Source organism: Heterodontus francisci, chromosome 16 (assembly GCF_036365525.1).
Source record: "Heterodontus francisci isolate sHetFra1 chromosome 16, sHetFra1.hap1, whole genome shotgun sequence".
NCBI classification, from domain to species: Eukaryota; Metazoa; Chordata; class Chondrichthyes; order Heterodontiformes; family Heterodontidae; genus Heterodontus; species Heterodontus francisci.
The window spans coordinates 66,898,798-66,918,149 of NC_090386.1; the positions used below are offsets into that span (position 1 = coordinate 66,898,798).

At 42.2% G+C, this 19,352-nt stretch overlaps 1 protein-coding gene across 6 annotated transcripts in view; it reads right to left on the bottom strand.

The window, feature by feature from the left end:
• LOC137378165 (sodium/potassium-transporting ATPase subunit beta-1-interacting protein 3-like) overlaps window positions 1–19,352 on the bottom strand; it is a 253,365-nt gene that overhangs the window by 125,781 nt on the left and 108,232 nt on the right. For all 6 annotated transcript variants that reach the window (XM_068048306.1, XM_068048307.1, XM_068048311.1 and 3 more), the window contains exon 3: window positions 8,544–8,624. In XM_068048306.1, the coding sequence (XP_067904407.1) occupies window positions 8,544–8,624 (81 nt within the window). The remainder of the gene's footprint in view (window positions 1–8,543; window positions 8,625–19,352) is intronic.

The window sequence follows — 19,352 nt, forward strand, 5'->3', positions numbered from 1 at the left end:
ATGGAATGTTTGATCACATTCATTAGTACAAAGACCAGCTGTTGTTAGTTTTCCAATGAAACATAATAAAACTACATTCAAATATCTGAGCCTACCATTGTACACAACATATTTACCAATTTATTACATTTAATCAATTTAAATTTTTGCATCAGGGAGTTTTAAAATTTTATCAAGTTTAATCATTTCTAAACATAAAATTTCCTCTCAGTATATCCATAATACTCATTTGCAGATTTTGCGGTGAGCGGTGAATGAATGATGCCCACCATTCTTAAGACTTGCACTTGCCCATATACTTTCTATGGGGTTTTGTACAGTAAGCAGCTGTCAGCCAAACATCCAAACAGCACAGCACCCTCTCCAGAGCATCTGGGACCTGTATGAACAGGGCAAGCAACAGTTCTTAAAAGTTATTAACAGTAATTAAAAACATAAATGCTGAGAATACTCAGCTGATGTGGTAGCATCTGTGGAGAGAGAAACAGAGTTAATGTTCCACCTTTCATCAGAACAGAATCTCCACAGATGCTGCCAGACCTGCTGAGTATTTCCAGCATTCACTGTTTTTATTTCAGGTTTTCAGCACCCGCAGTATTTTGCTCTTGCGTGAGTGTATTTCCTTAACCAATCAGATTGGAGAATTGTTAATGAGCAGTGCAAAGTTTGGACCAGAAAGTGTAAGTTTGAATTATGAATTCAATTTCAAATCAAGTACAGAAAATGAAATAAAGAGAGAGGAAGAAAGATTTGATTGAGAGGGAAATAAAAGAGAGAAAAAAAACATTTTTAAAATTTTTTTTTAAATTCTCCAACAATAATTAATAACTGAAGGAATGAGACTCCACACTTGTAAAAGTTAACTTTCAGTGCCAGAGGGGTTATTTGCCAGTAATTAAGACTTACTATGGCATTAAAGGATACTTAGACTGGAATGGACAAGCCTAATTTTTTGTGGCAATTTTAGTCTATACGATATCGGTACAGAAACTTCATGCCATTCAATACATTTGAATGAGGAGCCAGATGGTTTTTGCCATTTTTGCGCAGTTTAGAGGGGTATCTCAGATAGCAACTACTGGATTTTCGTGTTTAACTGCGTATGTGCGCTCGCCAGAAATTCGTGTATAAGTAATAGTGTCATTAGCCTTACCATTACTTTCATAGCAGAATCCGGCTGAATGTACTTTTACCCTGTTATAGAAGTGAAAAGATGCACAAGACAAAATAACCTATAAAAATTGGCCACTTAGTGATCCTAAAAATACATAGAGATCTTTCAATATTCACATCATAATTATAATGGAGTAAGCAATTTGATATATTTTTTCTTCCAACATGTTTTCTGAACTTCTGAGTGTGACTACTTGTGATATTGAGGAAAACATGCTTCTCTGTAAGAATACAGTACCAGTTCTACTTGTACTCTGTCCATGTCTAAAGTGTGAATGACAAGGGCTAAATATGTAGGCCTTGGAAACAAGAATGACAGTTGAGTGTCAATACCGATCCCCTCAGCTGTTAAATGCTCTAATTCACCACATCTGAATTCAACTGAATAGACGGTGATTCAGTCTCATTTGATTTTTCAGGGGAAACAAAACTCTTTTTTTTCCCGCCAACTGGGAATGTCAGAAGTTCCTGGCATGGAGAAGGCAGCAAAATAGTTAACTGTTTCAATGAATACTTAAAATGAACAAAACTGTTTTGTCCATGAAGAACAACAGTTCTTTTTGCCTGTGTTTAGCAGATTACTTTGTGTTACACATTGAATGAATACAAATGAAACTATTAGGTTTGTTCCTGCAGTTAATAGACAAGACTTGACTCAAGGTCTTTTTGCTTGATTATTTGAATTGATTGATGAATGCTACAATCACTTTAGGTAACAGGGGACATTGTAGCATGCTGTTCTATTTTGAAGAAATACGTTATGATTAAAAATCAGTGACTCAGTGAAGATAAATCTATCCTTTAGCTTCCACAAAGTCCCAATATGAAGTCCAACAGTTTAAGAATTATAATCAAGGCATATGCCTGTAATTCACAATAATGTGTCATTTCGCAGAAAATTAGCCAAGACAATTTCACAAAGAGACTTCAATTAAACTACAATAAAAACAGCAAATGCTTTAAATGTACAGGAGGTCTATTAGCAACTGCCAAACAAAAAGACTGCTTAACATTTTAAGTGGAGACTCTTCATCAAAACTGGAAACTAGAAGGTAAGCGAAGGCTTCAAATTAAAACAAAAGGGAGGGATGAAGTAAACAGGTTGATGGCAAGGATCATGAATACTGACTCCTGTCACCAAGAGGCAGTTAATGACTTTAATGGCTACAAAAAGGCATTTTAAAAGGCTTGCAAAGAGGTAAACATTGGTGGATGACGTTCAAAGGACCCCTCAACATCGATGCTGTCAGCCCCTGAATGTCCTGTAATTCTGTTCTGAATTCACACCTGAACTTGTGCATATGCAAATGATATATGTACCATGCTGCCTTGTTCTTCTTCTAAGGTCACCCCAGAATGTCTTGCACATTTCTGTGCAAATGTACACCAGAGCTAGTGTGCATGTGCAATCAAATGGATCTTACATTTTAGCTTAGCTGTTAAGGTGCCAAAAGTGGGCAACAAGGCAGATTTGTAACAATAGTTCTCAGTTTTGAAATAGTTCCAAGTGAATTACTGAGGAACCTATTAAAATTGTTATAGGGAAATGTACAACAGATCTGCATACAAAGAAATGACCATGTAGGACTGATTCTGTTTCATAAGTTGTAGCTACGGATGAACATATAGCATTTTTGCAATGGCTTGTATAAACACATTAAAAAAATGTAAGAAAATCTTTTCAACAAAAAGAACAACTTGCATTTATATAGTGCCTTTGAAGTGGTAAAACATCCTAAGGGCTTCACAGGCATGTTAACCACATAAGGAGATTTTAGGGGCAGGTGGCCAAAAGCTTGAGGGGTGAAACTGGTCTATGCAGCAGCGCAAAATGGGCTCATAATGAAACAGTAACCAATTTTTCACTGCACCAATTTTTATTTTCCATTAACTTGGAAAATATTGCTCAGATTTTTAATTTCAAACCAAGTAGAAGAGACAGTGAGACTAGGAAATGAGTCTATTGAGTTTGAACTATCATTCTGTGAATTTCAATGGAAAGAAGATTAAGTACCATGGAAAATTGGCTGCGATTTGGCACAACACCGATTTGCACTGCTGGCTTAGACCAATATCACTTCTTTAGTCAAAGAGGTAAGTTTTAAGGAGTCACTTAAAGGAGGAAAGAGAGGTAGAGATATGTTTCCCAGCTCGCATCAAGCCTGCCACTCATTTGCGTACTGCTCAGCTATTATGCAGACCCCTTGGAAAGTCTCTATGGATCCCTCTGGAGTACTAAGCCTTCCACTCTATCACGGACCTTCCTTTTTGTTCTTTTTCTTTCCTACCCCTTTCCCTGTCTCTGTACTTGCATTACAAAAGTAACATCAATGCAAAGCGGTTTTCCTTCATACTGATACTAAAGTTTTGGTCTAAATGCAGGCCTGAATTTTTAGGTCCCGATTGGGACAGGCACAGAGGTGGGTGGGCACGTATATTCGCGCCAGCAGCCGGCATGTCAGTTCCACGGGCTATTTTACTGGAGGTGGGATGAGCGGGGGGCGGGGGGCAGCAGGGTTAACTACCCACAAGGGGCAGGTGGCCAATTGAGCCACTTAAAGACTTATTAAGACCTATTCTCAGAAGCCATCTGGAATTTTCCAGTTGGCTTCCAGGTCCCCAGAGTTGTTGAGGATCAGTGTAGCTGCCTGGAGGCTGCCACCTGGTGGCAAACCGGGGGCCAGCGCTCCTGGCAGACTTAGAGATCCTCCCTGCCTGGCTTCAGCTTCAGCCACCGGCCGTCCTGTGGAGGGGCTCCCCCGCCACAATGGTGGTCCGGCTGCTGAGGCCATTTGTTAAGTGAAAATTAAAAGAGTTGGAGAAAGGGTGCCTCCATCTTGTGGCATCCTCTCCCTCACTTACCTGTAAGAGCAGTATTACGACCTCGTGAGAAAGGTGTCTCAGGGTCCCTCTCAGCCTTCACCTGGTCTTACTGTAACAGGGTTTTTAGCTCCCCCTTGGTGAATCCTTGTTCACTGCTTTCTAATTATAAGGCAAAGGAATGAGCACAAACAGGCTATCTTACGTTAAAAGAGGAAAAGTGCAATTTATTAAACTTAAACTCGGTTAACGCCTATGCATACATGATGCGCCCACGCTAGCATCACACATGATGGATACACACATGCAGATAGGGACAGAAAAGAGCAGAAGAAAAAATAAGTGGAAAAGTTTGAGGCAATCTGAGGAGGGTTTTTTGTTACTGTACTTCGAGCTCGCTGTCGAGTCCTTGATTGAAGATATGGTCTTACTTCTCGTTGGGACCCAATATTCATCTTAAACTTTGTTCACTGTAGGAGACTTTTCTCTCTTGGGGTTCATGTGTCTTCTGTGGGTCTTGGAGTTCCAAGAGAAAGAGATGGGAGCAGACAGGAGAGGCTCTCTTCAATCCAGGATCCAAGAGCTTTCCTGCCAGTTTGAACACTGTCTCTACAATTTAAAACTCCCCAAGTTGGGCAGCAGGGTGGTCACATGACCAACTGGTTTGACAGGGTATGTTCTGTATATTGTATGGGAGCAAGGGATAGCTCCTTTGTTCCAACACTGTTTGTTAATATTCAAAAATGTCTTTCTGGCCAGGGGCCTGGCAATTCCTTATAACAGGCCTTTTCTTCTTCCCAGCAACAATTTGAAATTTAACGTCCATGTGGCTAAATTAATGTGCCTTATTCTTGGCAGGCCTATATGACAGCAGCATGCTGCTTCTTCAGTGCTAGAGGGCCTCCCACTGGTTCTCCAGCATCAAGAGGCTGCTGAACCACCCTCTGATCATTAATTGGCCAATACAGAGATAAACACAGCCGGGCGGCTGTTCCCCACACAGAGCTGAATCTTTGGCGGCGGCCGAATAAAACGACGGCCCATCATGTCGCAGAGCTGCTGCAATCTTCTGTGCGGTGGCTCATTTAAATAGCCGGGGTAGGCCACGCCCCACTACCCTCCCGATCATATGAAGAGGGCTGGTCGTCCGTCCCTAGCAGCGCCTGCGCAGCTGTCAGCCCTACTGGGAAATTTAAATATTTAAAGATAAAGATAATAAAAATAAATAAACACATTTCTTCTGCCCCTCTCCCACTACCCCCCCCCCACACCATAACAATTAAATTAATTATTTGCTCTCCCTCACCCAAAACACTTACACTCCAACCCAACCCTTCCCACCATCCCCTACGCCGATGATGTTACTTTGACCCCGTTTTCCCCCTCCCCCCGCACTGAGAAGCTTACCTCCTACCCTCTTCCCACTAGTGTGGCGCCTCATTTTCCCTGACGGGGATCTGAAGGCATGGGAGTGCCAGCCACCGGGCCGAAGACAGCAGCAGGACATCAACTGGCCGCCACGAGGCCTCGCTGCCGCCGGCAATATCGAGCCAGGCCATCCAAGTGTGGGGGTGCGTGGCGGCCCTCTCCCTGAGGCATCTTCAGGCCCCCCTCCCCCTCCCCACCCCACCATGGACCCCGTCGCCTGGGGGGAGAATGAAATAGAGAGTCATAGAGAGATACAGCACTGAAACAGGCCCTTCGGCCCACCATGTCTGTGCCGACCAACAACCGCCCATTTATACTAATCCAACATTAATCCCACATCCCCACCATTCTCCTACCACCTACCTACACTAGGGGCAATTTACAATGGCTAATTTACCTATCAACCTGCAAGTCTTTGGCTGTGGGAGAAAACCAGAGCACCCGGCGGAAACCCACGCGGTCATAGGGAGAACTTGCAAACTCCGCACAGGCAGTACCCAGAACCGAACCCGGGTTGCTGGAGCTGTGAGGCTGCAGCGCTAACTACTGCCCCACTGTGCCGAAATCCAGCCCGCAATGTGGGGTTCTGACCCCAATTTGACCATGACGCTGGGTTCCGAAGCTCGCAGGGTAAATCTTGCCCGTGGATTCAGGGCTCAACTTAATTTCTGTAATAGAGTGATGGCCCTTCAGGAATAGAATCTTATCTGGTTTGCATCTGTGTCATGTCACCTTGATTTCAGATTGATACTCCAGAACCAGCAAAACCACATCACACTGATTTAATGCTCCCACAGTAACTGTGAATATTAGAAATACATTTTATGTGATTTCCATAGGAATTCTGCAACATCAAAAGGAAAACAAATCATACAAGAGCTATCGCTAGTAGTTCAGTAAAGGATTGCATTGCATTGTGAAATCTTTGGTAGCATAGGATTACCCAGCACTGACATTTTCTGGTAATAGAAATTTAATATCTTTATTGTTGCATACTGTTGTACTTTGGTTAACATATAACTAAATTATGCCTTCATACTTTCATCAATAAAATTAGTTAATTATCTAAAATAAACACTTTATATTATTCTTAGTCGAAAGTCTGGAATGATAATTTTATGAATTTACACTCCCAGCATGGAGCTTCACCCCTTGAGAGTAGATATCCGGAACTCAGCAATGTAGTCCCCATGATTTTCATTTCCAACGGCCAGAAGATTGTGGGGAGTGACAACTGAATTTCTGATGTGTGTTTTCAGTAGACATCATTACGCAGTACAAGCACAATGTCATAAAATTACCTCTTCGGTGTTAATCTGTGCCAACAAGATAAGGTTTAAGTGCTTGATAATTCTTCTATGCACAAGTGTATTTTATCACCAGTTTTGAATGGTAGCATACACCAACCTACCTATAATAGCATTTAGTATCAAACTGTAGTTATGTTAGAAAGGGAACAGAAAAGCAAGGCAGGCTGATGGCAGAGCGCACTGACATATCAGTGCATTGACACAAAGTAGTACAATACAGAGCTTCCTGACAGGACAGAGTATTCAACTGAGGTCAAATGCATTTATCTCTTAGCAGATGAATATAGAGTAGAAGATGGGACCTAGATTGCCTGTTCACCTTCTCATGTCAGCTTGTGGCTGCACTTCAAAAGTAATCCATTAGTTAAAACATCCTGCAGACATGATCAAATGCATAGTGTTTCTTTCTCTAGGTCAAGTAATGGTGAATTACACAGGACAACATAAATGGAGGAGGAGGAGGGCAACGAAAAAAAGTACTAATATGATTGTTTTCCTAAATTTTAAAAAATACATGTTGCCCTTAATCAAGGTGACAAGCCGGGAAATGGAACACTTCATTCTAGATATCATGCAAGCATCAAGTACTCCCAGGGCAAGTATGGTTAGTACTAATGCAGAGTCTGTTGTGCCTCAACAATGTGCCTCAGCCCCAACATCAGAATAGCCCTACAGCTATGTTTGCTCCACATCTATGACCTTTTTGTATGAGATTCCAATCAATGCCAAATTCGGAACAGTTTTGTGCTGTTGTTCCACGCCCAGCCTCATTTTAGGTACAAAACAAAAAGCAGACAGAGGAGACTTTCATCATCTGTTTCTGGATTAGATTTGAAATCAGATTTCTGAGGTGTAATAACAGACTCTAATCCACCAGAACCTGCCTCCAGTAATCTATTAATATAAAAATTCTGGTGGCACCAATCACACTTCAGTTATTACGCTCCAAAGTGTCAGATGAATTAAGTAAAGAACAAAGAGTGTCCTGCTGGACTTTTCTAACATGGAAGTAGAATTTACACGCTACTCCTTATCTATAGACTCTTCTCATCAAGCAGCAATTAAACTCTGATTGAGCTCAGGCTATACTTACTTTTCTTTCACAGGTATATATTAGAATATTACAAAGACTAACATTTATTTTTCTATTATATCAGAGCACCTATATAACTTGACTTCTTAATTGATACATAATTTTGGTAATTTCCTGTATTCATCAAGGGTAATGATAAAGAATGCTAGGAAATAAAACAGGTTATTCACTAAATGCACCCAAGTGTCAGCATCAATAATCGTCAGATCAGATCTAGCACAGCCAGAAGTAGGGCAAACCTCCATCTACTCTATTCCCACGATGCATTTTAAAGATACATTTACCAATCCTGTGCTAGCTGCATTCAAAGGGACAGCAGAACAGAGAATCAGCATTATCGAGAGTCCAACCAGCATCCTTTCAAGCACAGCTTTCCACCGGGAGGGTGGGATCAGTGAATCCACATTTAATCCCAATTTCTAAGAGCAGCCTTCCTGCACCAGTCCATTTCAATTTCCCAGAAAAAACCATGCTGATGGTCTCCAAGTGAGTGAAATCGTCTGAAATTCAAGCTGTGGATCCAAATCCACTAAGAATTGGTTTGAGATTGCCCAAACTCAGTCTGCAGTAGATTCAAACCCAAACCCAAAGGTGCAAGGACAACATGTTATGCTAACTCAATGCTTTACTCAGCACCTCCTTGAAATAGTGCTTAAAGATGTTAATGGTCAGCTCCAATCTTCAAATCATACTGGCCTAGATATAGTTAAACAGCCTACCTTTGAAAGACCTCCTACTTCCAAATAGAAACAGATGATGAATACATTCCAGGTGACCCACACCGCCGTCCAAACAGCATACTAGAGAAATTAAAGCACAAAGCTTGAGGTTATGTTCACACACAAATTCATAAAGGAACATCACTAAACTAACTGCTCAACTGCAGTTACAGGTGTGAAAAAATAATAATTATTCAGCTGTAGTCAGATGTTCAACTATCCGACACGATGAAAGATAACATGATAATTGCAATCTTAGTACTGCAATATTAAAATGGATTAAAGTCAACACTGGTAATGCTCTGCTAGAATTGCAACATTACAGAAAATTCAATTCAAAAAACTGTAAAACTATTATGGAAAACATTACTTTCAATCCATTATTCGAGAAATGTCTGCATTTTTATACTTTATTCAATCAAAACCAGCTAGAAATAGATTTTAATTCCAATATTCATAATATCATCCAATGATTTACAATTATGCTGCTATTTGAGTGTCACACACACCAGGGGCTGAATTTTATTCACCAGCCGCCGGGAGCGGTGACGGGCCATGCGCCACCACGCCACTGCAATATAGGGCGCGGTGGCTCATTTCCATAGGCAAGGCGGTCTGCCCTCTCCCCCCAATCACATGGTGGGGCTGGCTCTGCAATGCCAGCAACAGCATCAACTGCCTCTGTGCAGGCACTGGCGCCATTTTTAACGGGCTGCCAGACCTGCACAGAGAGAAAAAAGTTCAACCCCGGAACCCTCCTCCCCCCACTACACTGTACATAAATATGTGACCCGTTTCCCCCCCACCCCCCCCCCCCCCCACCCCCAGTACACAGAAAATAAATGGTAGCCCCGTTCACCCCCCACTCCCCCGCAAAACACTTAAATTAAATATTTGACCTCTCCCCACCACAACTGCACATAGTGCAGAGGTCACCCCTTCCCTCCACCCACACTAGAAATGCAGAGTTGACCCCTCCCCTTGCCACTACACTAAAAATCCTAAGTCCCCCCTTTCCCCAACTCGGTGGCACCAGCTTTCCTTGGACGGGAAAGTGAAGGCGCATGAGTCCCGGCCATCGCACCAAAGATCGTAGAGAGCTGGTAAAATCACAGGGAATGTATGTTAATGTATTCAAGTCCTTTATTTCAAAATTTAAAGTTGGGTCCCATCACCGAGCGGCCAGGTGGTGGGCTTCCACGGAGCCTCGCCGCCGCTGAGAAGATCGGGCCTAGCAATCCCGGCATCGGGTTCTGTGGTGGACCGCTGCCACTGCAATCTTCCATCCCCACCCATCCCTGCCACGGAGCCTGACATTGGAAGCTCAACAAAATTCAGCCCCAGAAGTGAAATGGGACAACAATCATGGGCTAAACTCTGAAGAGTTATAAAAACTGACTTTGTGTTTTGAAAAAAATGAACCTTTTTCTTAAAAAGTGAACAATGCATCCAAAATGGCCACCGAAGTACAAAGTTTGGCCTTTGTGTATTCAAACTGTCTGACAAGGGCAAAGGACAAATCTTCAAAGCTAAGAGGTATCAAGTGAACCCATCCTACATCCATCCTAAAACATTTCAGAATCGAATGTCTTCTACTGAAACAAAGAAGGTGTGAAGTAGCCGTTTGTGTGTCTCAGTCTCAGTCAGGTAGGGAGTTGAACAGTGGGAACCACCCTAAAGCCTGCTCAACTGACAAAAAAAAGACCCGAACCCGAAGGAACCACATCAGACCCGAGCTCAACCCAGCCCGAGTCCCTGCACTTTCCCCCCGAGCCCGACCACCGCAATGTTCCCTTTACTTACCTTCCGACTCCCAATCTGCCAGAAGCTGCAGCGTGAGCATGATGACAACATAGAGACGCTCACAAGCGCACTGCGCAGACTCCGTTTCCCTGCTTGACGTCCCGGACTCGTAGCTCAGGTAAGTTTTTAATTTTTAACACTTACCTTGCTGTATATGTCGAACCCAGACCCGACCCAACCCAAGCCCAAAGGCCGAACTCGGAAGAGCGGCCTGACCCGACCCAAACCCGACACATGTCGTCGGGTCCCATCAGGTTCGGGTTGGGTAGCAGGCCTTTAAACCACCCACATCGCACCACATGACCATAACACTAGTTTCAAGGTAACAGATGCATCACTAATTGTATCAGAAAGCAGAGGGTGATGGTAGAGGGTTGTTTTTGCAAATGGAGGCCTGTGACCAGTGGGGTACGCAGGGACCGGTGCTGGGACCCTTACTGTTTGTAGTGTACATTAATGATTTAGACGTGAATATAGGAGGTATGATCAGTAAGTTCGCAGATGACATGAAAATTGGTGGTGTCGTAAATAGTGAGAAGGAAAGCCTTAGATTACAGGACGATATAGATGGACTGGTAAGATGGGCGGAGCAGTGACAAATGGAATTTAATCCTGGTAAGTGTGAGGTGATGCACTTTGGGAGGACTAACAAGGCAAGAGAATACACAATGGATGGTAGAACCCTCGGGAGTACAGAGGGTCAGAGGGACCTTGGGGTGCTTGTCCAAAGATCACTGAAGGCAACAGCACAGGTAGATAAGGTGGTTAGGAAGGCATATGGGATACTTGCCTTTATTAGCTGAGGCATAGAATATAAGAGCAGGGAGGTTATGATGGAGCTGTATAAAACGCTGGTTAGGCCGCAGCTGGAATACTGTGTACAGTTCCGGTCACCACACTATAGGAAGGATGTGATTGCAATGGAGAGAGTGCAGAGGAGATTCACCAGGATGTTGCCTGGGCTGGAGCATTTCAATTATGAAGTGAGACTGGATAGGCTGGGGTTGTTTTCCTTGGAGCGGAGAAGGCTGAGGCAGGACCTGATTGAGGGATACAAAATTATGAGGGGCATTGATAGGATAGAGATAGGAAGAAACGTTTTCCCTTAGCAGAGAGGTCAATAACTAGGGGGCATGGATCTAAGGTAAGGGGCAGGAGGTTTACAGGGGAGTTGAGGAAAAAAATGTTCACCCAGTGGGTGTTTGGTATCTGGAACACACTACCTGAAGAGGTGGTAGAGGCAGGAACACTCACGACATTTAAGAAGTATTTAGATGAGCACTTGAAACGCCATAACATACAAGGCTACGTGCCAATTGCGGGGAAGTGGGATTTGTTTTGGACGGGTGCTTAATGGTCAGCGCAGGCACGTTGGGCCAAAGAGCCTGTTTCTGTGCTGTAAAACTCAATGACTCCATGACTCTAAAGCCTGCATAAATTTCTTTCCATTCAGTGAAACTAATTCTATTGGACAGCAATTATGATCAGTGTTATTCTGGACCTCTCTCTGGCTATTTTAACAATAAACTACAAAATATGGTAGAAAGGAATTTTGTTTGAGCATTCATATTGGCACAAAACAATGCCAATTATAACCTCTACCCATATGACTGTAATAAGCTCTATTGTTTAATTTGCAATAGATGCTACAGAGTATTGCACTCCTAAAACAAAGAACTCAGAAATTGTATAATTATAGATAGTACTAAAGTTTCATGTTGATCTTAAGAACTGCACAAAACGGATTTAAGGTTTTCAAACTCAGCAAAATCTGTAAAACGTAACAAGAAAATCAATGCAAATTTTTGGAGAAATAGTTGTTGCTGAATGTTAAACAACTCAAATTAAAATACTTGAAAAGAAATGACAGCTCTGATCCGTGTGGATCGTGATAGGAACTAGGTTAACTTGCATTTAAATGTTGTCTTTCACGTTGTCAGGACAGCCCAAGCATTTCACAAGAAATGAATATCTTTTGAAATGTAGTCACTGCTATTTCTTAGCAAACATGAAGGCAATGGGTGCATAGGAAGATCCCACAAAAGCTGTGCAAAAAATGACTAGTTAATCCATTTTGATGATTTTGCTTAATGAATATCATTGGCCAGGACACAGGGGAAACTCCCTTCTCTTCTTCAAAAAAGGCCCATGGAGCACTTTACATCCAGAAACAGATGAAGAATTCTTGGCACCAAGAACATTTGGAGCCGCTCCACACTCCCACACAACCCTCCCCCAATCCATTAAAACTCAAACATGTTGTAAATGCACGAAGAAATGTGCCTGTAGAACACTTGCACAATGCATTAATAATAAAGCAAATCATACCACAATGCATTAGGTTTAAATGAACCTGATCCAGAGCTTGTATGCTGTTTTTCTGCATTATGGTCAGTTGTACCAGGGGCTCCAATTTTGACTGAGGCCCCTGGACACAGGATTTGTAGACCTGAGAATTAATCCTCACCTGGGCTGTTTTCTATCTGCTTTACTTATTTTCGATTTGTACCTCCCCACCACTTCAGTCCTGATTTGCTGCTGTTTTACTTTGACCCGATCAGTGAAACATAATGGGAAATGTGTGATATGAAAAGTGTGATGGGAAACATGTGGTTGAAAATTTTAGAGGAATTAAGTGCGACATGCATAAGACGACTTTAATACATTATAGATATAGAATCACCTACATTGGATAATTCAATGGCTCATTTTTCTAATTTAGAAGATTCCTGTATAAAGTAATATGCACACTAATAGAAATGTCTGATTAAGATTCTTCTCACCACGTTTTTTCACTGTTCATTTACCTTAGATATAATACAATAGACTTCAATTACCTTTTGTTAAAGAGGATAGCTGAATATGTGTATAGCCAAGCAAGTCAACTATTTTGAACAATTTGTTTCTTAGCACTTGGGTAATAAACTTAGTTCTTCATCATGTCATGAACGTGCTTCCATTATTAATATTTTTGAGGACCTGTGTTTAAAAGACTGTGGAAAATACCTGAGGAGATGCTGAACCTGGTTTTTTTAAAGGGTCACAGGAAGGACACGTGGGACTTTGTTTAAAAACAAACACTTACTGGAAGTCACATGTCTTAAGCTATGTAAACAGCAGAAGCCTTATGGACTGTGGAACTATTTGGAGTTGTCTACAGAAAAGTCACGTATCTAGATTTATGCTGGTCAGGAGTTTTTGGTTTTGTTCTGAACTGTTTGAATGGGCAGTTGGTGTGTCTCCTGCTAAGAGAGAAGTCACCCAACTCATCCTGTTCCACCTCTTTGAGAAACCCTGAGAATCTAGTGTAATGGAATCCAGTGGGCGGCGCACTGGTTAGCACTGCAGCCTCACAGCTCCAGTGACCTGGGTTCGATTCTGGGTACTACGTGTGCGGAGTTTGCAAGTTCTTCCTGTGACCGCGTGGGTTTCCGCCAGATGCTCCAGTTTCCTCCCACAGCCAAAGACTTGCAGATTGATAGGTAAATTGGCCGTTGTAAATTGTCCCTAGTGTAGGTAGGTGGTAGGGGAATTGAGGGGATGTGGTAGGAATATGGGATTAATGTAGGATTAGTATAAATGGGTGGTTGATGGTCAGCACAGACTCAGTGGGCCGAAGGGCCTGTTTCAGTGCTGCATCTCTAAATAAATAGCTGAATCCACTGATGCAGTAATTCTCCCAAAAAGCCTGCAAGACTACTCCTCAATGTCTCCTGAACAGAACTGCTCCAGAAAAATCCCAGTGACAGCCGTCTACATGTACCCGGATGCCAGACCAAAAGTCACCTGGAACCTTTTTATCTTCAAGAATTAACAATTATTTCACCTAAATATTTTTGTTTTTGTAAAGTTGATCTCTTCAGAGAAAGCTTCTTTATTTTTTCTTTAATGAGTGTGTTAGTGCATGTGCGTTGGGTTATTTAGAAAGGAATATATTTATACTTTCATATTTCAACCTGTGTTAATAAGCTTTATATCTTTATTGAATAAGTCTTGTTTTATAATAAATTAATAATTTTGTTTATTAAAGAAACCTGGTTGGTGGATTTGTATTCTGAAAAGGACAGATAAAAGTATATAATTGGGCATATCTGTAACTGGTTAAAATATTAAATATGTGTTGTAACCAGTGGAATAGTGGGACTAGAGGGAGACAGTGCACTCCTCCAACCCTGGTCGTAACAATCAGCAAAGCAAGCAAACTGCGCATATATTCGCCATATCCCTTGATTCCCTGAGAGACCAAAAATCTGTCTGTCTCAGCCTTGAGTGTATTCAATGATGGAGCATCCACAACCCTCTGAGGTAGAGAATTCCAAAGATACACAACCCTTTGAGTGAAGTAATTTCTCCTCATCTAAGTTCTAAATGATCAGCCCCTTATCCTGAGACTGTGCCCCCGTGTTTTAGATTCCCCAACCAGCGGAAACAATCTCTCAGCATCCAGCCCTTTCAGAATGTTGTCTATTTCAATGAGATAACCTCTAATTCTTCTAAACTCCAGAGAATGTAGGCCCAACTTACTCAGCCTCTCATCATAGGACAACCCCCTCATCCCAGGAACCAATTTAGTGAACCTTCGCTGTACCGCCTACAATGCAAGTATATCCTTTCTTAAATGTGGAGACCAAAACTGCACACAGTACTGTAGATGTGGTCTCACCAAAACCCTGTACAATTGTAGCAGGACTTCCTTATTCCTGTACTCCAATCCCCTTGCAATAAAAGCCAACATGCCATTTGCCTTCCTAATTGCTTGCTGTACCTGAATGCTAACTTTCTGCATTCCTTGTACAAGCATAGCCAAGACTCTTTGAACATCGACACTTACAAGTTTCACACCCTTTAAAAAATATTCTGCTTTTCTATTCTTATGACCAAAGTGCATAACTTCACACTTCTCTACATTATAGTCCATCAGCCATCTTGTTGCCCACTCACTTAACCTGCCTATACCTCTTTGCAGCCTCTCTGTGTCCTCCCCACAGCTTACCTTTACACTTACCTTTGTATCAGCAAACTTAGATAGATTACTCTTTGTCTCTTCATCTAAGTCATTAATTTAGATTGTAAAAAGCTGAGGCCCCAGCACTGATCCTTGCAGCACTCCACTATTTACTGCCTACCAACTTGAAAATGCCCCATTTATGCCCACCCATTGCTTTCTGTCCGTTAATCAATCCTCTAACCATGCTAATATATTCCCCCCAACTCCATGAGCCCTGATCTTGTCAATTAATCTTTTGTGTGGCACCTTATCGAATGCCTTTTGGAAATCCAGATATACTACATCTCCTGGTTCCCCTTTATCAAGCCTACTAGTTACATCCACAAAAAACTCTAATAAATTTGTCAAACAGGATTTCCCTTTAGTAAAACCATGTTGATTTGTTCTAATCATACTGTGCTTTTCTAAGGTGCATTGTTAAAACTTCCTTAATAATAAATTCCAGCATTTCCCCAACGACTGATGTTAGGCTAGCTGGCCTGTAGTTCCCTGTTTTTTTCTCTCCCTCCTTTCTTGAAAAGCGGTGTAACATTTGACAACTTCCAATCTTGATGGGACTGTTCCAGAACCTAAGGAATTTTGGAAAAGCTCTGCTTCCAACATAACTTCAATTTTCCTGATAAATCAGTCTTTAATAACACTATTCATCAGGGCTAATAATTAATGATTCAGCATGGAACTGAAAGTAATGTTATGACCAAGTGAGCAATGTCTAGGGGTCTACTGCTGTCTTTACCTGGTCTTATTCTAACAGGGTTTATTTTGAAACACGTTGTGTTTTGAGCTCCCCCTTTGTGAATCCTTGTTCACAACTTTCCAATTGTAAGGCAAAGAAATGAGCACAAACAGGCTTTCTTTGGTTTAAAGCAATAAGATGAAATTTATTAAACCTTAAACTTAAACTCTAATACGATACACGACTACAGATATATGACGTGTTCATGCTAGCATGCACACGCAATATAAACATGCAAAAATAGGGACAGAAAAGAGCAGAAGAAAAGATAAGTAGAACAGTTTGAGACAATATCTTGTTACTGTTTCTCAAGCTTGCTGTGGTCCTTGATTGAAGATATGGTCTTGTGTTTCGTTGGGGCCCAGTATTCGTCTTAAACCTTGTTCAGGTAGGAAACCTTTTCTATGTCTGAGTTTACATGTCTTCAATGGTTTCAGTTCCCTGAGAGATGAGCAGGCAGACAGGAGAGGAGATATTCTCAGTTCCAGGAGAGGTCTTTACTCCATAAGCACACGGCTTTGTCTGACCTCAAATCCCTTTGTGGGGAGTTCAAATTCAAAAACTCCAGCCAGCTAGTCATGTGACTAAAACTGGTTTGACCACTTCTGTATATTAAAGAAGCAACTACTGGGTCCCCATTGTCTCAACATTGTCTGGTACTAGGCAAATGTCCTTCCGGTCAGGACTTGCAATTTTAAGTTTTAATGTTCATGTGGTGAAATAATGTGTGCCTCAGTCTTGGCAGGTGGGGGGTTTTCCTGACAGTAAAAAGCTATTAAATAATGATACCAAAAAAGGTTCAGGCATATAAGAGAGTTTATTAAAATTCTTTATTTTAAGACAATAAAATGAGTCGTTCTGTATATTTACCAAAACAATTAACCTGTGTACTACTATGTGGGTAACAATCTTATTTCTACTTTATTTTTCTCAGTACTACGATCATATGAATACCACAGTATTTCTCAACTGTATTGAGAGCAAAACATATGCTGTAGGTTTCTATATTGCTCTAATCTTATTTTACACTTCTCAACATTAACAATTTCCAACTCAGTTTTGTATTTCTTTGGCTCAGCCTCTGAATTAGAAAGTTGCTGTTTCAAAACCCACTGTGGAGCTGGGCACACAATTTAGGCTGACACTGCATTGTGAAAGGTGCAATCCTTCAGATTCAAAGTTAAACCAAGCTTACTCTCAGGTAAATGTAAAAAATCGCATGGCATGATATAAAGATAAGCAGAGGGTTCCTCCTGCTGTCCTGACCAGCATTCCTCCCTCAATCAACACCACCCAGAAAAAAAAAAATTAAACTGATGATTTATCTAATTTGTTGATTGTGGCATATTGTTATGCACAACTGGTTACCATGTTTGCCCACAGAACAGTAACTGCCCTTCAAATGTAATCTATTGGTTGTTAAGTGGTTTCAAATGTCACGAGAATGTGATAAGCACAGTAATTTAGAAAATTATAGCATAGGGGCTACTTAACTGAGAGTTCTTTCTTTACAGGATGTTATTGTTGTCAGGAATTATGTGTCAGAAAGTGTGTTGATTTTATGCATTATGACAGAAATTAATCATTAAGTTTGTCATTTTCTCCTCTTTTGTGACTGTTCATTCTAGTGAAACAGCATACACTGGGACTCGTGCAGAAAGCTGTCATTGATTTAAGTGCATGTTCATCTTGAAGCCACACTTTCTATCTTATTTGCCATGAAACCATTAGTTTATGAAGATCTTTAGTGTTGTGTCTGATATTTTCATTAGTTTGAAATGTTTTTATATCCACAACATAGGGAAAGGTAGCAGCCATCAATTAATTCAATTTATTTGAAGCCTACTGAAAGGCACCTTAGGCTTGAGGTTCAAACTCAACTCCACATCCAAATTCTACTAACTTCCTCCCTATCTCTGCAAACATGGATTTTTTGAGTGAGATTCAGGTTTAAGATTCTGACAATGAGAAAATGATTGAGCTAAATCTGAAAAAAATGTATTTGTGAAAGGAACCAGTCAAAATGTGGATGGGCATTAGCACCTCACTAGTATACACCACCTCCAACAGTGCAGCACCCCCTCAGCACTGCACTAAAATGCCATCTTAGATTTTGTTGAGTCTTAACAGTGGAACCTAAACCTAAGACCCCCTGACTCAGAAGCAAGAGACAAGGCTGATACCATAATAGTAAAGATTATCAATGAAATTGCAGGAGGCATAGTGGTTCTTAATGACAAAAAATAGGAAGTCATGGTCTAACAATATGTTACTTTGTCTAAAAACAGTGGCCGGAATTTTACGCTGCCCTAGCGGGTCGGATGGTGGCGTGGGGGCGGCGTAAAATTGAGTGGCAGGCTCCAGGAGGCCTAACCGCCCCAATTCCACCTCCGACCAAATTTACGGAGGCGGAGGGGGTGAGAAGCCGACCGCCTGCCCAAGGCCAATCAAGACCCTTAAGTGGCCACTTAACAACCACTTAAGGGCCCTTGCCAGCCTCCACGGGTATTTTACCCATGGTAAGCGGATGTGCCGGGGACGTGAAAGGCCACCCAGCCATAGCTGTCGGCCTTTCCGCACCCCAGGGGTGGGGGGGGGGCCTGGCAATCGGGCACAGGGTGCCCGATTGAGGGCTGCCCCCACCTCCCAACCCAACCCCGGGATCCAAGACGCCCCCATCCCCCCAAACGACCACCCTAGCCTCACCAGGGCATGACCGATTCCCCTGGTAAGGCTGCTCGAACTTACCTTCTGTCCCGGTTCCATTACGTCGTCCTCCGTTGGCTGGGCTGCAGTCTCAGCAGTGGCCATTGCTCCCGGTGGCGCTGCTGAGACTGAGAGCTGCCGGCCCGCTGATTGGCCGGCAGCTCACTGAGGCGGGACCTCCTCCCTCAAGTGGGTGGAAGTCCCGCCTCGGGCCAATTGAAGCCTGGGGATCCGTAAAATACAGGACGGATCCCCAGGCTGGGCGGGAGTGGGATCGGCACCGACATTTACATCGGAGTCCGGCTCCCGACTGCCCAGCGTAAAATTCCGGCCATTATCTCTTCTCTCTGACTCATGCCGCTGAGCCAATTTCCTAACTTAGTCAAAAATTTGCCTTCAAATCCATGAGCTTCAACTTTAGTTAACAGTCTCTTACGAAGGACTTTATCAAATGCCTTCTGGAAGTCCATATAAATGATATCCATAGACATTCCGCTGTCCACTACTTTAGCCACCTCTTCAAAAAATTCAATCAGGTTCATCAGGTATGACCTAC